Source organism: Triplophysa dalaica, chromosome 9 (genome assembly GCF_015846415.1).
Source record: "Triplophysa dalaica isolate WHDGS20190420 chromosome 9, ASM1584641v1, whole genome shotgun sequence".
NCBI lineage: Eukaryota > Metazoa > Chordata > Actinopteri > Cypriniformes > Nemacheilidae > Triplophysa > Triplophysa dalaica.
Genome location: NC_079550.1, coordinates 10,026,412 through 10,049,782, shown reverse-complemented (window position 1 = coordinate 10,049,782; position 23,371 = coordinate 10,026,412). Strand labels below are relative to the sequence as shown.

The 23,371-nt window shown below is 39.7% G+C and overlaps 1 protein-coding gene across 1 annotated transcript; it reads left to right on the top strand.

The window, feature by feature from the left end:
* Positions 1-239: 239 nt before the first annotated feature.
* On the top strand, positions 240-23,013 carry LOC130428284 (bridge-like lipid transfer protein family member 2). The gene is made up of 40 exons (XM_056756170.1): positions 240-486; positions 1,063-1,221; positions 1,319-1,445; positions 1,615-1,664; positions 1,782-1,923; positions 1,998-2,116; positions 2,219-2,279; positions 3,412-3,604; positions 3,690-3,813; positions 3,888-4,012; positions 6,161-6,228; positions 6,354-6,490; positions 6,586-6,704; positions 6,997-7,181; positions 7,264-7,528; positions 7,894-8,099; positions 9,972-11,010; positions 11,092-11,283; positions 11,470-11,672; positions 12,196-12,314; positions 12,397-12,620; positions 12,714-12,904; positions 13,064-13,163; positions 13,245-13,444; positions 13,621-13,918; positions 14,531-14,688; positions 14,773-14,979; positions 15,050-15,149; positions 15,372-15,554; positions 15,635-15,756; positions 15,846-16,001; positions 16,908-17,029; positions 17,110-17,290; positions 17,446-17,532; positions 19,692-19,802; positions 19,898-20,033; positions 20,453-20,574; positions 21,179-21,280; positions 21,354-21,488; positions 21,580-23,013. Exons 2-40 carry the CDS (start codon positions 1,154-1,156, stop codon positions 21,763-21,765), a joined length of 6,663 nt encoding a protein of 2,220 aa, XP_056612148.1. The 5' UTR covers positions 240-486; positions 1,063-1,153; the 3' UTR covers positions 21,766-23,013.
* Positions 23,014-23,371: the final 358 nt, after the last annotated feature.

The window sequence follows — 23,371 nt, the reverse complement described above, 5'->3', positions numbered from 1 at the left end:
TGGTGACATGAACATGACAGTCAGATGACTGTCTAGGTTATTAAACTACCAAACTGCAAGTCATTAAAAAATACTATATATTATATGTATTTTTCTCATACAATAGATTGATACTTATAAAGATTTCACATCACAACATTTTATAAAAGTGACATTAACATTTCGAACAGATTTTATTTTGGACTTGTCTCTTGTGACCTTTATTATGAAAACCGCAAACACATCACGAAAAAGTTAATCTATCTGACTTCACGCTGGAAATAGTAGTAGTGCAAGTGCAAGCCCATTAGATAACACTGTAACCATATTCTTAAATATGTTCTTAAAAGCATGTGTGTTTTAGGAGACAGAAAAACATCATGTCATATGTCAGTTTGTTGACAGTGGTCTGTCAATATCACGCAGCTAGCTCAGTTAGCATAGCATGAGACTCAAAGGGCGGTGTAAGCCTAAAGATCCATTGATCGGCATTATAGACCATTTCAGGTGGGTAACGTTAACGTTAACAGAAGTCAAAATGTGATGAATAAAGCAGACATCTTCATTTAGTAGTTAAGTAAAATTGTATTATTGTGCTGCGATGTTAATTTGGTTGCTAACTGGCTAATGGTGCCTGGATCAACATTGCAAGTTCCACCCTACAGCTGTTTGCATTGCCAGAGTGGCAAAACACTGAGACTGGAGATTAAATTATTAGATTGTTTTGGAAATTAAAAACAATATAATGATATTAATATAAATGAGTGTGCATATGTGGCTGTTATTTCGAAATGCTTTATTCCTGAAAGTAGGTTCTGTGTCAGTTAATGTTTAATAACATGTAACGTTAGTCTCTTCTTTGTAAAAGCAGTAACGTTAGGTTCTGTAGTTTCTGGTCCTGTGTCAGTTAATGTTTAATAATATTGTTTTTGGAAACTTCATATTTCAGTAAAATCAGCGGTCAACATTTTAGGGTGAAATCATACCATTATCAAAACGTGTTACAGACCATCTGAATTTACCCACAGTGTATTAAAAAATATATAAAAATGTTGAATGTTAAGTCATTTTATTGTATGACAGGTTCTGATCTGGAGTCAGCGATCACTGATCACCAAGTTCCCACCTTTGCCATGATTGCAGGTTAGGTGTGAAGAAACACCTACGCAGCACAATGTCTGCTCTGGTGATCACCATATCAGTACTTCTGATTCTTGCTTTTTTATTTATCACACTCTTTAGGTAAGAAACTAATATGCATCATTAACTGCACTGATGTGTTTTTGATTGTCCTGAACTTCATGAGAGGTTTTAATATCTTTATTTCGGTTTTTGCAAGATGGTTGGTCAGCAGTTTGGCCGTACGGTTTTTCCAAAACGTTCTGAAAGCTGAGCTCAAGATCAATTCTGTGGGTCTGTTCTCAGTGAGTGGAATCAGTGTTCAATTTCAGCCTCAACATACTCTGGTGGGTTAAATTTCAGCCAAATTTTGTAAAATTAAATATGATCTGTTATTATGGTCTTAAAAGTTGCATGTTAAAGTAAATATTATGACATGGATATATTTGGAATATGTAGATGAGATGCATTGATAATTATGTGTAATGTTAAACCGTTTTTTTTTACATCTTGAAGGAAATTGACAAGATATGGATTTCTTGTAAAATAGTTAACTCTGAACAGCCGTAAGTTAAATTTTTGGATTATCTAAAATCTGTTAACTTGATGAATTAAAAAATACAAACTAAACAAGTCCTCACATGTATTATATAGATCTGTCGTAATAATCTTTCAATTCTCAGGAGGTTCTTGGCATTATGTGTGGGGGAAGCCCAGGTGCGATTTGATCTGCAGGAGCCCTTCAGGCCCCGGGCATCCAGAAGCACAGATGAGAATTCACAGAGAACTCCTATCAGTCCATCCGCCCTGCACTTCTTGTCTCAGGTATAAAGCCTTCCGCCTGTAGCAGCAGAAATATATTTGTCTTCATTTGGATTAACATACAAATTATTTTGTAGCTGCTGTCATTTCACATTGACTCCATTAATGTGATGGTGTTGAATCTGGCGCTGCCTGAATCTCTTTGGCATATGACTTCCTCTGCTATTACTCTGCTGCTAGATCATCAAAGTAGAAGGTAGTCATCATGTTTGAAAAAAGAGAAGTTGTTTATTTAGTTCCAGTGTTTTTTAAAAAGATCCCTTGCCTTACTATGAGTGACAGTGTGATATCTTGTAAGGTTGGCCTGGGACTTCACAGTGGGACAGCTCAGCAGTAAAGTTTTGAAGAGCAGCAGGCTGGTAAGCAAGAAATATTTACTTTAATAAAGTCCATGCATAATTATTAGGTACATTGATTTTCAGGGTTTATTTTTTTCCAGGGACATTTGACCAATTCCTTTCCACATCGGTCTTAATAATTACAATTAATTGTGTATATTATCATTTAAAGTGATATATTATAGTTAGCAAAGGCTGGAAGTGAAAGATGCTTTATATTGAGGTGTGCACCACTGTGCATGTACATAGAAAAGTCAAACAAAAATGAAATGCCCATTATACGAATGCAATACTAGGAAATGCAACATTGAGGTGTGACAGGGGGGGGGTGGCTAAATGCTCTTTGGGTTAGCAGTCAAACAAAAACAGACAAAGAAGAAAATGTACAGTTTAACTGCAAAAGAATGAAGAATAAGGATGTGAAACAATGAGAAACCCATTAGCCTCCAATGCCAACCATTTCCAGAACTGCAACCTACCTAGAATCTGCAGAAGTACAAGGTTCTCAGGCTCTCAGAGACTGTGCTAAGGTAAAGAATCCTAAAATATCACCTCCACTTAATAAGAATCGCATCCTAAAGCATTGTGAAATACAGTACATGAAGACTGGTTTCATGAATGTATAGGTTGCGGGTGATTTTTAAGTGATCAGCACAAGTTCCGATCAGACAGTGAGCAAGACAGACCTCTCAGGGTTTGACATAGACTAGATATCAATTCCTAAAATTGGTGCCTGATTCCTGAAAATAAATTCTTCTACATTGGTATAAAATGGTGTCATGCTGGATGTCATTGCATTCTTATAATGGGCATTAAATATTTTTGGTCTTTTCTGTGTATATTAAATGTATTTTTTTACTCATTCTACCTCTAAAAGAAATAGTGCCTAAAAATTCTGAACATCTAAATATAAAGCGTCTTTCACTTCAAGCCTTTGATTACTTTTATATATCACTTATGAAAGATTATATACACAATTAATTGTAATTATTAAAACTGATGGGATTAGGAATTGGTAAAATGTGCCTGGAAAAAAATATGATCAGAAAACCCAATAGTTATGCATGCACTGTGTAGTTATAATAAAAACAAATAAGACCAGAACAAAGTTCTGTACTGTTACTCGATGCTCAGTGACCTCTCTATTATTTAGCAGGACATATGTCTTGCTGAAGTATCCCTGAGTTTGGCCCTGAAGGGTGACGTGAGTCTACCTGATCTGAGGCCAGGCCGGCTGGGACTGAGTGTGAGAACCCTGCTGGCTGAACTTCATGAAGGCCTATTCCTCAGCCAGTTATCCATGCATCCTGTAACCACTTCAGCACACTGCCCCAGTTATACAGCAGGTTAGAATAGACTGGGTGTCGGGATGAAGCCACGTGCTGTATGCCTATTGTTCAACTTTCTATAACTCTTTTTCATTTTTTGAAGATGATGAAGAGTACTCATATTTCCAAACAGAGGCTATTGAGCACCTTCACAAACTTGTTCCTCAGAAGGTCGATATTGATTTTGAAAACACTAACATCACGCTTTCCATGCACAGTCAGAAGAGGTGAGCAATGAGGTCAAACTTTTTGATCTTGTGGTTTACAGTATGTCCTAAAAGAATCTGTCTTTGTTTTACAGACATTTGAACTGGACTCTAAAGTCTTTGAAGGTGGGTTATGATCGGGACGATGAACAGGTTCCTTTAAGGAGCTTCAGCCCTGAGCTCAGTTTCCCACAGAGCCGCCTGGAGCTTCTGCTGGAGGGTGGGTGAAGAATACAGAAACGCATCGCTTCTGAAGAAGAACTTTAATCAGTTTACATTAATATAAAGCAGACATTAACTTTATTTTTTTTGTATTTAATTTATTAGCAGGGCTTACTGAGGCTGTAATCACGTATTAAACTATAGTAAAAAACTCATCTCACACTGTTTTGATACTGACAATACATGGTACCTCAAATAATGCTTGTAGTGGGTTGTACTACCTAGCTACCACCGAGAAACTAATATCAGCGCTCTAGCATAGCAACGGCAAGATTATAAGACATTTTGAGGACAGCTACTTAGCAACCGCCTGGAACTACACAACAACCACATAACAATGCATTTATGCTAGGGCTGTCAAACGATTAATCGCGTTATTATTACGCAATGCATATTCATTTTATATTTATTAACATAAAACATACACATACTTGTCTAAATATTTAGGAAGTATTTAAATGTATTAATTAATATTTACAAATACTTGAAATTCTAAGTAAACGTTTATTAATTGTTAGACTTTATATTTTTCTGAAATATAAATACAATATTAATATGCACAGTACACCGACATATATTATGTAAACACAAACTTTTATTCTTGATGCATTTAATCACATTAAATCGTTTGACAGCCCAATTTATACCATTCATCACACCTTAGCAACCCCTTAGAAACACCCTGGCAGCCATCAAGCATTATAACAGCATAGCGTCAACAGTGCACATAAAACCATCTTGAACATCTTAGCAACTCCTTAGGTACGCCCTGTCAACCATATACACTCACCTAAAGGATTATTAGGAACACCTGTTCAATTTCTCATTAATGCAATTATGGTGGTGGTGTAATGGTGTGCGGGATGTTTTCTTGGCACACTTTAAGCCCCTTAGTGCCAATTGGGCATCGTTTAAATGCCACGGCCTACCTGAGCATTGTTTCTGACCATGTCCATCCCTTTATGACCACCATGTACCCATCCTCTGATGGCTACTTCCAACAGGATAATGCACCATGTCACAAAGCTCGAATCATTTCCAATAGTTTTCTTGAACATGACAATGAGTTCACTGTACTAAAATGGCCCCCACAGTCACCAGATCTCAACCCAATAGAGCATCTCTGGGATGTGGTGGAACGGGAGCTTCGTGCATCCCACAAATCTCCATCAACTGCAAGATGCTATCCTATCAATATGGGCCAACATTTCTAAAGAATGCTTTCAGCACCTTGTTGAATCAATGTCACGTAGAATTAAGGCAGTTCTGAAGGCGAAAGGGGGTCAAACACAGTATTAGTATGCTGTTCCTAATAATCCTTTAGGTGAGTGCAGAACGCCCTAGCATAGCACCGGCAAGATTATAAGATATTTTGAGGCCAGCTACTTAGTTACCACCTGGAACTACACAACAACCACATAACAATGCATTTATACAATTCATCACACCTTAGCAACCCCTTAGAAACACCCTGGGAGCAATATAGCATTATTAGACCATAGCGTCTACAGTGCAAATAAAACCTTTTTAAACATCTTAGCAATTCCTTAGAAACGCCCTGGCAATCACATAAAATGCCCTAGCACAGCAGCAGCAAAATTGTTTGCTCTTTTGAGGTCAGTTATTTAGCAACCATCAGGAACTACACTACAACTGCATAACAATGCATTTACACCATTCATCACATCTAAGCGACCTCTTAGAAACACCCTGGCAACCATCTATAATATAAGAATAATGTGCATAATCAGTGCACATGAAACCATTTAAAACTTATTGGCAACTCCTTAGAAACGCCCTGGCAACAACATAGAATGCCCCAGTATAGCTTTGGCAAGAATATTAGCTCTTTTGAGTCCAGCTACTTAGCAACCGGCAGAAAGCATACACCAACCGCATAACAAAGCATTTATGCCATTTATCACACCTTAGCAACCCGTTAGAAACACCCTGGCAAACATCAAAACACCATAGCATCTTGGCTGTAAATTTGGCAGCTCTTTTCCGGCCAACTGCCTAGCAACCATCAAGTACCACACAACAACCCTTTAGAAACACCCTGGGAACCACCCAGAACACCCTAGCATCATGGTTGTCAAATTTTTTTCTTTGCTTTGCTGTTCCCTTTATCTTTGACATCTTTTAGATGGCCTTCTGCTCTCGCAAAGTAGACAAAGAATTATATGTCTCAACACCCTGAAAACTATACTGCAGGTGAGCTGATGTACTCATTTCTTTTGAAATTTCTAAATAAATTCAAGGCATTTCACAGCCTTACTAGTCACGCTTTCAGAGCTTTGAGGTTTGCTGTGCTTCATTATTCATTCCCCTTCCTCAAGGTGACATCTGTTGACATCTCTAGCACGGTGACCATCAATACTTGCATCATTCACTATCGCCACCAAGAGTTCTCCCATTGGCTGGCCATATTGTCATGGGACTGGCTGTCTCACAAAAAAGCACCACATAAAAAAAGGTATGAATCGTCATCTCGCTATCAGAGCGCCACAGATTGCGCTGTAATGGGGCTTTTGTTTATTGTTCTTATATGAGTGTCCTTTTGTCTCTCAGACGGTTCCCTCAGCTGGACGCCCCTGTGATGATAAACTCCTCGGTGTCCAATGTTAATGTGTCTGTGCAGTTAGGAGATACGCCACCATTCGCAGTGGGCTTCATTTCGGCCAGCACTGGTATTGCTCACTAAAGCACAATATTAGACTGCTTTTTGGCTAGGAGGCAAAGTGCGAAATTTATATATATTTTTAATGCAGTTCCCGTCATAGAAAATCCAATTTACTACGTACTACATCAAGACAAATATGTTATTACCCAATTTCTTGCAGTTAAACATTAATAGATGTTAAATTAGTTAGATAAGAGATATTTTTCAGTTAAGTAAACATTGTTATTGCTTCTATTATTATAGAATAGATTTGTTACCTCAGTTCATATGTAAAAGTGTTTTTTTGCCCTGTCTAACAGAACTGCAGCACTTATTAGACTGCTGCTCTGAAGAGGAAGGCGTAACTGTGACTAAGAAAGCCTCTCTGACCCTGGATCATTTCTGGTGGCGTGTGGGCCAAGGTTCTCATATCCAGCAAGCTCCACACCCACCTGGAAAACATGTCTGGGGGGAGGCTCTTATCCTAGACTCCCTTACACTGCAGGTAATTTACTTTCTCTCGAGTGCACTCTCCTAAATGGAATGAGGTTATTGTTCAGATGAAGATCTGTTTCATTTCTTCACAGGGCAGCTATAGCAAATCGAGAGTGGTGAACTCCAGCCCATCTGGGAATGTTTGTGTGGAGTCCAGTCTGAAAGGCCTCCAGGTGGAGGTGTCAGAGACCTGCACTTTGTGTCTGTCACGCCTGCTTTCCATCCTAAGATTGGACAAAGGAGAGAGCGCCTCGTTGCAATCCAGTCTTGGAACGCCGCCGGTTTGCCTGCCTCCACTTTTTCAGTTCAAGTTCGGCCTTGAAGATGTTAACATGTTTACACTCTCCAGTGTTGCAGGTGAGAACGGCAAAAAGCACTTAAAGTATCTGTTGCAAATTCATGCTTATTAGTTTTGAAACCATTCATATGCTAGTATACTCCTAAATGTTGATTTAGCGGACTAGATTAAGCACATGCACATTTTACACACAAATTTACAGTCTTTCTTTTCTGGGAAAACAGTCCAAAAATATGCATGCTTCATCCTGCAGTACACGTTTTCGTCAGATAAGTTTCAAGCTTCAGGTCCAATCAAAATGTAAATGCTTGTCAAGTAAAAACACTGACTTTAGTAATAAATACGTTTAAAATGTGTCATGTTAGTCTGTTCTTCAAAATCACATGTGTCTTTATTTTCTGTTCTGTGTTGTGTTGTTTAATAGGTGCTGTCACACTGAGAGTAGATGCAGTGGGAGCTGAGGGATCGGGTGGGAGCACAACAGTGTCTGTACAGGGTGTTTCTCTAGTTGTGGTAAAGGCCCTCGTTGAGAGCTTGGAGCCCTGCTGCCTGGCCGCCCAAACACCCAATCCGATACTGACCCTCACTGCTTTCAACATCTCCTACCACAATAACACCTGCTGTCTGGAGGTACAACAATACTATAGAGATGTCAATACTTGTATAGGAAGTTAATACCAACATGGGGACGAACAAATGTGTGACAGTTTGTTGGTGTCAGAATTACACGTTACATAAAGAGGTAGTTCACCTTCAAAATGAAAATTCAGTAATTATTTACATGGACTCTTGTTTTTCTACCCTGTATGACTTTCTTCTGCAAAACAAAAGAAGATATTTTGAAAAATGTTGGTAACTGAACAACACTGACCCCCAATCAAAGTGTTTTACAGAAGAAAGAAAATTACAAATTACAACAGGGTGAGGAAATGATGACAGAATTTTCATTTTAAGGAACAGTTCACCCCAAAATGAAAGTCTATATCCTAATGCTCTACCAAATGAATATGACATTCTTTTTTGCCTCAACAAAAGTTTTTTAATCAATTAAAAAACAGTTTTAATACTTTATAGGTAGATGTGTATGAAAAAACATTTATTATTTTGAGCTTATTCAGTGATATTGACCCCAAAACAAGCACAACCGAGCGCTGAAGTGAAATATAGCAACACACTGAAGTTGCTGTGTCGACATATTTGAATTTAATTCAGATGTACTCGTTTTTTGCAAAAAAAACCTTGACATTATTAAACAAATCAAGGCCCGGATTCAAAGACACGGCATAGCTGAAGCAAGGACTACGCCTTAGTTGAATTAAGATATTTAAGGTGTTTTTTCATATAAATGCCTTAGATGAATAGATTACTGCTGTGAATCTTGAGAAAGAACAATGGCACTGATATATTTTAAGATATTTCTTGGCATATTATATTGAGTTAAGACAGGTCACACATTTATTAGTCTCGGACTAGCCTTAAAGTGGCCGTCATTCAGACAGTTTCTGCATATCTTATCACAATAAGTGCACTGTAAGTCGCTTTGGATAAAAGCGTCTGCCAAATGACTAAATGTAAATATCTCATGTCAATCTTGAGTACTTACAGAATAGTATCGCATCCCTTCAAATATCCATAGAGTCTTTAGTTTGATCACATATATAGGCAAATACAGGTGTATGATTATTTCCTTAACTTAAGCATGTGCGCACCGATTGCCAATACCAACAAAACACAGACGTATGACTCAGTTATACTTACTGCATGAGGTTCATGTCCGTCATCTTTTCGTGCTGGGGAGTTTCATACGATCTCCAAATCCAGTGCTATATCCACCTTTTAGATAACATTCCTCACTGACATGCAGTGAACAAACAAACACATCTGAAATTAGCGAACGCAGTGCTCTCTCTCTTTCTCTTGCTCCAGCTGGTTGACGTGTGTGCATGCTCCTTCATCCGCTCTCCATGTTGACGCATGGGCTTGCTATTTCATCTGGCTCTTGCGGGTTGACGCGTTGGTGTGTTTTTTCAGGAGAAAAGTTACGAAAGTTGTTACGAAACAGATTTTCATGTTCAAAATAAACTTTTCCGAAACCAGAGGAACACTAGGGGAGTGTATCAAGCACAGAAATACTACGTCATACGTCCAACTCGTTTTTTGACAAGTTGACCATGTAAAGCATGAGAAGACAGCACATTTATCATTATAAAGATGTCAGAATGCATGATACACAGTTGCACATCCCCTTTAAGCCTTGTCTGTGAAACCGGGCCTAAGATTTATTATTGTAAGCTTAAAATATTACACAACTTGATTTTGGAATAGAAAACTAGAAAAATGTAATAGGATCACATATTAAAAGGTACTCTGAACTGTTGCTGTATGGGAAAAAACAAAAACAAAGATGATTTAAAATTGCTAAAATAATAGCATATGTGTAAATATTACCCAGTTTTTTTTGTAAAAGGTGCTGTCTTGTTCATCCCATTCTCATATGATCAGGTACGCAGTGAAACCGCTTTAACAATGAAGTGGACCCCATCAGATCACATGTTCTTGTATCAGCACATAACTGAGAGCCAAAGCTATTGGAACACATTTTATGCATCTCTGAAACTACGACAGAACGTTGGAGAACATTCCACAGGTTCCTCCTCCAGCCTGTTAGTGTGTATAGAGATAGCATGCACACGGTTCACTGCCCATGTGGCCGAAAAGAACTTCATCATTTTTAGCACAGAAGCTCTTTCCCTCTCCAGGAGTCCTGGAGCCGTCATCATGAAGACACCTCACCTTGTCTTCAACTTCGATGGCAATGATATCTTTTCCTTCACTGGGGCGGAGGTGCAGATGTTGGATGACCTCGATGATATGCTCCACCACAGAAGTTCTTTCACTTTCCTCCAAACAACCCGAAATCGTACCTGGCTCTTCACCGCCCCTAACCTTGCCATTGAGTTCCCTTACCAGTACAACTTCTCGGAGACATTCGACAAGGCAATCAGTGTGCAGAAGTGGCTGAAGACCCTACATAGAGCTGCCGTCCAACCAGTAGAGTCACAAAATCTGCCTCCGGACCTCCTCATCCGCATCAACCAGTTCTCCTTCGTGTTCCTGGATGACGTCTTTGAAATCAAACTCCGGGACAATTACGAGCTAATGAAGGACGAAAGCAAGGAGAGTGCCAAGCGCCTGCTGTTGCTGGACAAGAAGGTGGCCGACCTACGCAAGCAGCATGGCGAACTGCTTCCTGCCCGTAAGATCGAGGAGCTTTACACTTCCCTTGAGCGCAAACACATCGAGATATACATTCAGCGCTCCAGGCGGCTTTACGCCAACACACCCATGCGCAAGTCCCTACTCACTTGGACGGTGTCTGAGCTGGAGCTGGTGGCTCTGGCTGATAAGTCTCTACATGGGCCTGAGCAGATCAGAGAACAGCTGAGGGACATTGATGGCATCAGCCCCTTTCCTAGAGACGGTCTACAGCTGGTGGTGCAGTGGAGTCGTGCTTTTAAATTCAAACTCACTGCATTTTTGGGTAAGTCGAGAAAGTAACAAGTAACTGATTTAGCTTATATGTTGTTGGTATTTCACTTGCTTATATCTCATTTTGATTCAGTGCGGATCCGGGATTTCCCACGATACCTGTTTGAGATCAGAGAGTGGGCGCTGTCAGGGCGTCTGATGGGTACCGAGCAGGACGGGCAGGTAAGAGCAAAGCGCAAACAGATCGTTCAGCTCGGCCAGCCGTGGGGTGACGTGACCGTCTACAGGAATATGCCTCCACTGAAGTTCTACTACGACATTCATTGTAAGTTGCAGGGTATTCTTGAGATTGTACAGTAATGTAGGGTACGATGGGACACTTTACAAAAGACTCATTTGTCAACTTTTGTAAATGCAGTAACTAACACAAACAAACAATGAGCAATGTAGTTTATCAGCATTGTTAGTTGTGATACTTAATGTATTACCTAAATTGAAATTGTTTGTACAGCCAACATCTCCCTCTACACTATTGTGTGGGGGCCATGCTGGGATCCTGCTTGGACGCTGATCGGTCAAGCCGTTGATTTACTGACAAAGCCAACAGCTGACCCCTCCCCCCTGTTGACCTGGTGGGATAAAAGTCGACTCCTTCTGCATGGCCGCTGGGTCATGGACATAGAACAAGCCAACTTACATCAGCTTGCTACTGAGGTACCCGCATTCGCTCCTACTTGGCAATTCTTGCATGGTCAAAATTTAGGGTTTGAGTTACCCTACCTCATAAAAGTAAAATTCTCATTCATCTTCATGACATTTCAAACCTGTATAGTTTTCTTACTTCTGCAGAACACAAACAAAGTTTTTTTTGAAGAATGTTGGTAACCAAGTAACATTGGCCCCCATTTACTTTCATTGTATGGTTAAAACGACTTTCTCAAGATATCTTGTTTTGTGTTCCACAAGAATCATATACTGGTTTTGAATCACTTGTGGGGGGAGAAATTATGATAGAAATGTTGTTTTTGTTGGAACTATCCCTCTAAGTATTACAATTTAAATCTTTACTCATCCTGCACCGTTTGTACTATGAACGGATATGATGACACATGGACACAGATCCTGTTTTTTCTTTTCTAATCAATCTGATTTACAAGTTTCACACACTGACTTGCAAACTGTTGACTTAAAAAAAATGCAAATATCTGATGATTGCTATGACATTTCTTCTATGTAGGACCCTTACAACACTACAGAGAATCTTCATTGGGAGTGGAACAAGCTGTACTTTGACTGGAACCCTGGACAGTTTGTCTTTAAGGGTGACCTGGATGTTAACGTTAGAACAGCTTCCAAGTATGTGTATATGAAATGTTTTTTTGACTTAATTAGTTGCATTACATAATACAACATACACCTTACTCTCTCCGTCTAACAGGTATGATGATATCTGTTTTCTGCATCTCCCAAATCTCTGTATGACCCTTGACTTCCAATGGCTGTGCCACGGCAATCCACACGACCACCACGCCGTAATGCTCTGCGCTGCAGAGAACGTTGCAGATGTAACTTCAGGACAGCCTCACGACTCCTACAGGGCCTTCCGTTCTGAAAACCTCAATCTTTCCAACACCATGGAACTTGACCGGCGTGGTGGGAAAGGTCAGAGCCAAAGCCTTTCCCTGCATGAAATTATCTTCCTGCTGTCTAAAGATCTGATTATGAGCTTGTCTGGTGTTTATCTTCTTCTCCTAGAACCCTGTCAGCCCAGAATCCTCCTGTACAGCAGCACGCTGCGCTGGATGCAGAACTTCTGGGCCACCTGGACCAGTGTTTCCCGGCCCATTTGCAGAGGCAAGCTCTTCCACAGTCTCCGGCCAAACCGCAGGAAGCTCGGCCAGCATTACAAACAAATGTCCTACACAGCGTCATTTCCACAACTACAGGTGAAGCTAAAGGTTACCTGGTGGAACTTGATTTTGGGAATTGCTTGGATGGTGGGCGTGAGGGCAAACTCTTTTCAATGGGATGACGTGTTCCTACTGTATGAATCATTCAAGACATCATCTAGAACTTTAACCTTCTTGACCTTGTTGTGTGTGCAGGTTCATTACTGGGCTTCTTTTGCTCAGCAGAGAGGCATTCAGTTAGAGTGTAGTAAGGGTCACGTCTTCACCAGAGGAGCACAGAGACTGATTCCACAGGGTGAGAGGGGGCAGACGTGCTTTACTCTGTTCACTTGTTCTCTAAATTTTGTCTTGAAATGATTGCTTGTGCCTTTTGCAGCTGGTACTGTGATGAGACGGCTGATCTCAGAGTGGAACGTCACTCAGATGGTAAGCGAACTCTCTCTGGTGACAGTGCACCTCATGGCTTCCACATGGGACGAGACTGCTGACCATCAGATTAACGCCCAGGTGAAGAAGACACATCTGCTCAGCCTGTCTTCACTCAGCTACCAGAGACAGAGCGTCCGAATAGAGGAGGTAAAATGTCTTAGAAAATCACAGTGGCCAAGCAATTAGAAGTATTACCTATTCCAATTCCTCCAGTGGTACAGTATATGACAAGACTGTGCATGAGGAATTTGACATCATGCATGAATGTTTGGGGTCTTTATTAGTTAACAGAACAACTGTTCTTCTGGGGGGGTTTGTCTTAGGAGGTGAACTCTAAAGATGAGGGCAATGCTTCATATACACACAAGCTGTGTTTAGTGGACCTGCGAGCATCTTGGACCACCACCAACAGGAACATTGCCTTTGGGTTGTATGATGGTTACAAAAAGGCATCTGTGTTGAAGAGGAACCTTTCCACTGAGGCTCTAAAGGGTCTGCGGATCGACACTCAGGCCCAGATGAAAAAGCTGAAGAGATCAATGTCCAACTATTCTCCAAACACGGCTCCAGCAACACCAGTTGTCAACGCAACAGCCCGTGCAGAGAAGAGTCATAATGAAGGTACTATCTGTTTTTGACGACTGACATAATTTCAGCTTCAAGTTTAAGTTTATTCTGTCCGAGATTTGATCAGGTACACAGTAATCAGCAGTTAATGTTTTATTGTAAGAGACCATTCCAAATGTTTATTTATTCAGCATTTCTAGATGTATTTTGGTCATTCCAGTTCAGTGTCTGTTGGATTTTAACAAAATCAAACCTCAGGAGTGACAAAGTCATTCAACAGCAAAGTGAAAGAATGACAGCATTACAAGACATATGAAAACTGATAAATCAAGGATATCATATAGAAAATATGTTTGAACTTTTCCTAAAAACGTTTACAAATATTAATGCTTAAAGGTGAATATTTACTTGTTTCTTTGCAGTATTTGAGGTCTGAAAAAATACAGAGAATATTTTCTGTTTTTTTACCTGATTCTCCACTTTTCATTTTTTGCAAATAGAACAATATTGGTATTTAAAATGTATTTATATTTATAAATGTTCTCACAAAAATCTTGAATTTGAGTAAATGAACCCTGTGATAATTCTCGCTGAGAAATGCAAAGGCAGTTGACCAATACGATCGGACCTTGCACATCTTCATCTTGGTCTTTCATTGCTCTTTAGGGACGTCCATGCTACAGAGGCTGATTGAAGAGACCGATAAGTTTGTAGTGTTCTCAGAAGAAGATGCTGGTGTGTGCGACCAGCTCTGTGGAATCGCAGCATGCCAGACCGATGATGTGTACAACCGCAACTGGTTCATCGAGCTTGTCAACTGTCAGGTAAGAATTCACTATTATGAGCCGAAAAAATGAATGTAAAACACTGTTTTATTGACTGTAAACATCTTCTCACATGCTGTTTAGATGATGCTGCGTGGCACAGAGACGGCAGGCTGTGTTCTTGTGTCTGCTGCTAAAGCTCAACTACTCCAGTGTGAGCATCATCCCGCTTGGTACAACGACACGCTCAAGCAGAAGACCACCTGGACCTGTCTGCTGGATGGCATGCAGTACTTTGCTACCATGGAGCAAAACCCCTCAGAACAAGAGGAATGGCAGCTGTGGCTGGAGGTGGGTTCAAGGAACAAATCACATTAAATGTAATTTTTTGCACAAATCTAACACAAATTTCACTTTGCAGGTAAAAAATATTGAGGAGCACAGGCAGAGAAACCTAGACTCTGTGCAAGAGCTGATGGAAAGTGGTCAAGCTGTTGGAGGCATGGTCAGCACAACCACAGGTGAGCCACCATGAGTCTATAATTGCATCTGACATCACTTCAATGCCTTTTTAGTGGTGCTTGCATTGCTGCTACTATAAGGGTCTAGTGTTTGTTCCGATTTTGCGACTCTTTCCACACCCTGATTCAACTTATGCGGCCTGTTAAACAGAGATATGCTATTATAAGATCTTGGAAAATCTAGAATTGAAAATTTTAGTTGTTTCCATTGTGCTTCTATAGACTGGAACCAGCCATCCCAGGTGCAAGAGACCCAGCAGGTCCAGCGTATCATCTCTCGTTGTAGTTGTCGCATGTACTACATCGGCTACAGTCATGACATTGACCCTGAGCTGGTCACCTCCATCAAACCACCAGAGATTGGTGACCGCCATGAGAAAGAAGACCTTCTAAAGAAACAAGCTGGTATGCAGCATGATTCTTCTCATGAGACTTCTGTCTTGATGGCGCTTGAATTAGCATCTATATTATTATTTTTGTCTTAGGAGCTGTCGACACCTTTACCCTCATCCACAATGATCTGGAGATTTCCACCAATCCAGTGCAGTACTCCATGATCTTGGATATAGTTAATAACTTACTACTCCACGTGGAACCCCGACGAAAGGTTTGGAACTTGACTAAAACAATAATAAATTGTTAGCAAAAAGAATAAATGGATGTCTATCAAGTTAATACGAGATCTTTTTTGTGTAGGAACACAGTGAGAGAAAGCAACGTGTACGTTTCCAGCTGGAGATCTCCAGTAACCCTGAGGAGCAGCGCAGCAGTATCTTGCACCTCCAGGAGGCCGTACGGCAGCATTTGGCTCAGATCCGCTGCCTGGAGAAACAGATTTACTCCAACATGAGGGTCAGAGCACATTTTTAACCTTTTATTGTTTGTGAGGGTCAGAACAAAGACAAACATGATCAGAACATCTCAAGAGATTTGAAGAACACAACCAACCATCTCTTGACTTGAAGTGACCTTTTGAGTTTTCTCCTCGTGTTGGTATTTTTTCTGAAATGTTCTGCTCATGTTGGTCTTTGTACTGAGATGTTCTGCTTATGTTGGTCTATGTTCTGAGATGTTCTGCTTATGTTGGTCTTTGTACTGAGATGTTCTGCTCATGTTGGTCAATGTTTTGAGATGTTCTGCTCATGTTGGCCTTTGTTCTAAAATGTTCTGCTCATGTTGGTCTTTGTTTGAGATGTTCTCCTCATGTTGGTCTTTGCTCTAAGATGTTCAGCTCATGTTGGTCTATGTTCTGAGATGTTCTCCTCATGTTGGTCTTTGCTCTAAGATGATGTTCTCATGTTGGTCTTTGCTCTGAGATGATGTTCTCATGTTGGTCTTTTTCCTGAGATGTTCTGCTCATGTTGTTCTTTGTTCTAAGATGTTCTGCTCATGTTGTTCTTTGTTCTGAGATGTTCTCCTCATGTTGGTCTTTGTTCTGAGATGTTCTGCTCATGTTGTTCTTTGTTCTGAGATGTTCTGCTCATGTTGTTCTTTGTTCTAAGATGTTCTCCTCATGTTGGTATTTGTTCTGAGATGTTCTGCTCATGTTGTTCTTTGTTCTGAGATGTTTTGCTCATTTTGTTCTTTGTTCTGAGATGTTCTCCTCATGTTGGTATTTGTTCGGAGATGTTCTGCTCATGTTGGCCTTTGTTCTTAGATGTTCTGCTCATGGTAGTCTTTGTTCTGAGATTTTCTGCTCATGTTGGCCTTTGTTCTTAGATGTTCTGCTCATGTTAGTTTTTGTTCTGACCCCCACAGTCCCAGTCTGAAGAGTTCAGAGGAGATGAGCTGTCAGATATCAACCTGCGTCTGCAGAATCAGCTCAACCAAGAGAAGACGGACATGCAGATGAAGAGCGAAGAGCTTAACATTCTAATACGGTGGGTTGAACAGTTGATTTTCTGACTGGATTTCTTAATTATGTCACAATGTCATGGCTGCAACCGTTTGGTTCTCGCAGGTGTTTTAAAGACTTCCAGCTCCAAAGGGCAAACAAACTGGAGCTGCGGAAACCGCCGGAGGACGTCAGCGTGGTGCGTAGGACTGAGATCTACTTCGCTCAGGCTCGCTGGTGTCTCACGGAGGAAGACGGGCAGTTGGGTATTGCTGAGCTTGAGCTACAGAGATTCATGTACAGCAAGGTGAGTCTGCAAGGATTTCAGAGGGTCGGATGCCTTGGCAGGCTTCTGTTTTGAAATAGTTCCATGTTTTTTGTCAATCATTGCAATCGATGAAATGTAAGCGTGAATGTGGATATCGGGCTAAAGGTTTCATAACAGGATGATCTCTTCCACAGTTGAATAAGTCTGATGACACGGCAGAACATCTTCTGGAATTGGGCTGGTTCACCATGAATAACCTACTTCCTAATGCTGCTTACAAGGTACGGCTGTGGTCTGTTTAACATCTGTAAAACGCATATTAAGGTCGTTTTGGAAGCTGTCTGACTCTTCAAAGCTCTGACTCTTCAAAGCTCCACGCGACTCCGGTGGTTCAGTATAAATGAATATAATTCAAACAGGATACTTTTTGTGCGCAAACAAATATATCTAAAAACTCTATTCAAATACTTCCTGATTTGAATGTTAGTTTCCAGTGTCTGTTTCCGAGAGCCACAGGACAGTGCATCCGGTGTCAGCATCGCTCGACGCATCCGCGTTCTGATGAAGAACCTGTGTGGTCAGGAGGGGCATGCGGTGAGTGATGCTGACACCAGATGCACTATCATGTCGTTCGTGTGTTTGGTTGAGTTGCAATCTGAGGAGATAGAAAGCTTCGAAAAGTACCCTCATTTGCGTTTTTGGGTGAGTAATTAATTGCAGAATTTTTATTTTTGGCCATAGTTTCCCTAAAAAAATATCCTTTTGATTTCTTTAACAGCATCATTTTATGAATGAAAGCCAACATTCTGATATAAGTACTGTAACTGATGTCTCTTTTAAATTTATTACTGTTGCATTTCCTTTAACATTAATTATAATATATATATTCAAAAGTATAATTGAGAGCTATCATTTGTAACAGGTAGAAAATGTACAGAAATTGAATAGAAGTTCTCAAACACTTCTTTAACTACAGTCTTTAATGCAATATTGTAAATTAAATACAGAGGAATTCTCATTAAAGCTACAACACACATTGAATTCCTTGTTCTTTGATTAACATTAATGACAGTAGTCACAGCATGAGGTTAAAGAATGCGGCCCCTGTGATAATGTTAAGTACGATTTTTATTTAACACGTTGAAGTCTTAAGTGCTTAAGAAAATGATAGGCAAAACGGGCTTTCTGTCATAATCTTGTGTGGTTTTATTCATTCAAGCACGAAAGAGAACGTAATACTGCGCTGTCTGACTGATTCTGATAGTGATTCACTGACGCAGTCTTTAGCCCGTGACTGTTTACACCAGACTGGACCTCGCGTTGTGTTTTGTTGCGTCCCACAGCTAGAAGCTGTCTATCTTTACTGAACGTGTCAAAGCAACTAAAAAATCGTGCTTTAGTGGTTCAAAAGCCTGTGGTTCAAAATAAGAGCATGATTAAATAATGTTACCTAGACATAGACTGACAAAACAAACGGATTAATTGCGTAAAATATTTTTTACGTGTTAAACTTAGAAAAATGCATTGCATGCGTTAACGTTGACAGCCCAAGTATTTATGTATGTCTACAAATGCGTATGATAAGTTTCAGGTTGTCATGACCCTAAACCATCCGAATTCTATAGTGTTTCCTTAAACAGCCGATCAAACCATTTAAAAAATGTGTAGCGTTGAACATGTGTAATTTGTTAAACTTACAATCTCTTTGCTTGGTTTCCTCTTGCGCAGCATTTAAGGGTATGTATGTTCTGGGTAAAATCACATTTGTTAGTCGACACCTTCGTCCTCATTCAGTTGATATACGTTTTTAATTGTCATTTTTGGACAAGTATCACTCACATTTTTACTCTTTAAAATTCCCGGATACTTGATCATCCATTTATTTATTTCGTCTGTCTTGTTTTATCATTGTTCACTATTTACATGTTCTGTTGGGTTTGATCACTAGGGTATGCCAACCATGTCCATGATCCCTTTTGTTTTTATGTTTTCATGAGGGATGCACTGATATGTACAATTTGGCGATAATTATAAATGACATTCTTTAACAAGCCGATAACCGATATATTGGCTTATAGGAGTATATGCAGTATATGACATTAATATACATTTTTCTGGGCCTGAATCAAAAGGCAAAATGTGGACAACTTCTTCCATTCTAAAACACTGTCTGCAGAAGACAAAGGTTTTTGTTGAGAAGCCTACCTTTTTCACAGATCAAAGATTCTTTAAATTTTTTGGTATAATGTTTATTTAATAAACAAATGATAGATGTTCTTCAAGTGCAGACTAGATTTTATTTCTAACAGGTTATCTCGGCCTGATTTAATTATGATCATTATCATATCGATAACAATATAGCTGATAATATATTGTGCATCCCTAGTTTTAACTTAAATGAACACACCCAATGCTGTTCTTAATGCTATCTTCTGTGTAGGTGGTTTTGCGCCCACAGAGCCCCTGCCAATCAGGACGCCAGCTTGCACTCCGCATCTTCAGTAAGGTCCGCCCCCCAGTGGGAGGGATCTCTGTCAAGGAACACTTTGAGGTTATTATTGTGAAACACAATCCATATAGTATTGAACAATCTCTGTAAAGAATTATTGCGGTTCTGCTCTAAAACTGAAATATTTTTGTTTGTAGGTTAATGTGGTCCCAATCACTATTCAGCTCATGTATCAGTTCTTCAAAAGGATGATGGGATTTTTCTTTCCTGGAAGAAATGTGGAGGAAGAGGAAGTTGGGGATGAGGAAGACAAGTTCAGACTGGTCACTACAGGTTTGTGAACTCAGTTTCTTGTATTGTAATTTGTGATCAAAAGGATCGCTTACAGTCAGATGTCGAGAAAAAATTACTAAAAGACTAAATAAATCAGTAGTATACAATAGTATTCAGTATTGTGCTAAATTCACGAAATACAGATTTCATTGGCGTAATTTTGCTGTTTTCACCACTCAGCAATCGTTGCATTGGCATAAATAGCGCTCCTCTTACAGATCAGTACATTGATTTCTTTTCCCTTTCTTGCGCTCCTGTGAGGGTTTTAGGTTGCTATCCGCTGCGTGTTAATGGGCCGTCCTTGGCTATTAAAAGCTCATTGCTCTTTTGGCATTGAAAGGTTTCGTATCTGATGTTGCTTCAGGGTGACTTCTGATATCCAGTGTATGGTGTCTAAAGCTTGTTTTCTTGAATCACAGGTGTCGCTAAACCCAGACAGCTTTCTGAAGACTCCATAGGTGGGCATGGGCCTGGTAAAGGGGTCGCACAAGGGTTAAATCGAACAGCTGGGGTCAGGAGGTCATTTCGCAAGCCACCTGAGGTATTTTGATAATATGATATTGAACAAACACAAATCATTTGCTAACAAACAGAATGTTTTGATATTATCTGGTTTCTATCCTTAAATAAAGTTTTGAAGGAATGGGTCAGGATTGTTTACCTAGTCATCTAATACCTGACCAGTCAGTTTGTCTTTTTTCTGAAACTAAAATGTTAGTTATATTAAAAGTGGCTGTTTATTCATATAAATTGAGATACTATATTGCTTAATTATTTGAAACTAAATAATAAGTGTTGCCTTTATTAAGTTGAGGCACTAAAATTATTAACTGAAATAAAATTAATGTAACCAATGTAATACAATGATACAGAGTAAAATAAAAACTAAAGTAGCTCATTCGAAATATTAATAAAAGAACAACAAAATAAGGCTGCAAACTGTATTTTGGTGATTAGTGCGTTAAAATAGTAAATGATTGATAGATACTTATTTAACATTTATTTGTTCAATTACTCCATCCAACTACTGAAGGATTGTTCACTTTAACACTTTAAAGTGTTAAAACATGTCTTATCTGAACTATTAACTAAAGACACATTGACCAGAGCGCTTTTTGATAAACATAACATAACTTCTCTTTCAGCATCCTGTTGATGATATTGACAAGATGAAGGAGCGAGCAGCCATGAATAACTCCTTCATCTACATCAAGATTCCTCAGGTTCCACTCTGCGTCAGCTATAAGGTGAGTTCAGACTGCCAGATTCGTCAAACTCTGAAGGGAGAGCGACTAGGCTGACTGTTCTCTTGTCCTGCAGGGAGAGAAAAGCAGTGTAGACTGGAAAGATCTGAACCTGGTTCTGCCCTGTTTGGAGTATCATAACAACACATGGACTTGGCTGGACTTTGCTATGGCTGTGAAGAGAGACAGTCGGAAGGCTCTGGTTGCACAGGTAACCCATAAGAAGTTTCACACTGAGGTCGATTCTCAACCAGTCAGAAAATGATACACATGGTTTTGTTCTTCTTTTCCTTTATGATTAGATGATAAAGGAGAAGCTACGGTTGAAACCAGCCTCAGGGTCAGAGTCTCGAGGTAAAACCACAGATGGTAAAACAGACAGCAGCCTCGCACAACAGGTGGAGGATGAGAAGGCGAGACTTTTGATCGGATTCAGCGCGGCCGACAAAAGCTCCACCAAAAAGAGCATCTTTAGTCGCCGCAAGTAAATCTCACAAACCCTTCAGCCTTGTCATACCTTGCGCGATAACAACCAACGTCACCAGTGGTGCCTTCAAACGTCCATGCTGGACATGGACAGGCAAACCAGCACTGAGAACAAGCCATGACTCCAGGTGCTGGTCCTGTTATGGGAAATGGGTTGTTCTACTGTCTAAAATGAGTGCTGTAAACCTAACCTTCTGTTTTATGTGCTTCTGTTGTGCCATAAATCATTTCAATGTATTAAAATGTTCTACGTACGGCATTATACAACCTTAATATCAAGAAATCATCAATTCTAACAGATGAAGTTTAATGCTGGCCCACATTTTGATGGTTCGTCCGGCTTTCATCTCAGCAGTAGATTATAAGAGATGTGCTGATGTCATTCCTGCTGGTTTGGGAAATGAGTGTGGCACCTGGAACACCCAATTCTATTTATCTATACTGGGAAACCATATCATAACATTCAGTAACAGGAAGAACCCATTGAGTAAGATGCCTCATTACTGAGAATATATGTATACATATACAAGGAATTTATCCCTACAGGAGAGGAATACACTGTACTTGATATCCCATAACTTGACATATGTTGTACTGTACTAACTTCACTGTGCAATACAAAAGCGAAGCGGGTTGAAGGGACATTTCACCCAAAATGAAAATGAAATTCAAACCTGCATAGCTTTCTGACTTCTGCAGAACAAAAAAGAAAATATGTTAAAGAACGCTGGTAACTAAACAACACTAGCCCCCAATGACTTCCATTGTATGGACACAAACCATTTAGACATTTCGCAAAATATCTTCTTTTGAGTCATATCAGGACATGAGGGTGTTTAAGTGACAGAGTTTTGATTTTGAGGTGAACTGTCCCTTTAGGGATCCTCTGCCTGTGAAGCAGTGATGTAGAGAAGTGTTTTATGTCATTTTTGCAGCCTGTTCGATTAATGCTTTGTAATTTTAACACTATGGCACTTTTTACACAAAGGATTTTCTGATATTTTTGCATTCGTGGTTATCTTTATCCTTTCAATAACCTCTTCAGATGCTGCTGATCTTTACTCTTCAGCTTCAGAAGTGAAAGATGTTGATGATTTCAGCTTGAATGTTAAATAAAGACCACTATTTACATTTCTTTTCCCCACTGTATCCAAGCAATGGGCTTAGTATTGATCTTTGTACATATGGGAGGTATTAAATGTCAACAAGCATGTTAATTAATATTTGTCAATAAAAAGCAGACAAACTTGTTTCAGTGATGTTTTTTAAGATTATGTGATTTCAATTATTCATTCGACAACAACAACATAAGCAAAAAAACTAATTTTATTAAATAATGTCTTAAGGGAGAATTGCCAAGGGAACTGACAACATATAAACAGCCTAAATGCCTTCTCACATTAATCCATTTTAGTATTTTGCTACTTTAAGCATACAATTTTATACTGGTAGGTAATTCACATAGTCAGCCAACATTCGTATGTTGATGTGTATTTAAACATTATGTAGGCTATAGTAAGCAACATACATTTTCCACGGGGCGTTGCCTGCACTTAAGGTCATGTAGACTTACGCAATCAATCAATTATGACGTTTATGTTGATCCTG

Bases quoted from the DNA above. Each gene is read 5' to 3' on its own strand.
- LOC130428284 (XM_056756170.1), top strand. From the start codon at position 1,154: ATGTCTGCTCTGGTGATCACCATATCAGTACTTCTGATTCTTGCTTTT. The intron at 1,446-1,614 runs GTGGGTTAAATT...TACATCTTGAAG, and splicing joins TTCAGCCTCAACATACTCTG to GAAATTGACAAGATATGGAT. The intron at 2,280-3,411 runs GTAAGCAAGAAA...TCTATTATTTAG, and splicing joins TTTTGAAGAGCAGCAGGCTG to CAGGACATATGTCTTGCTGA.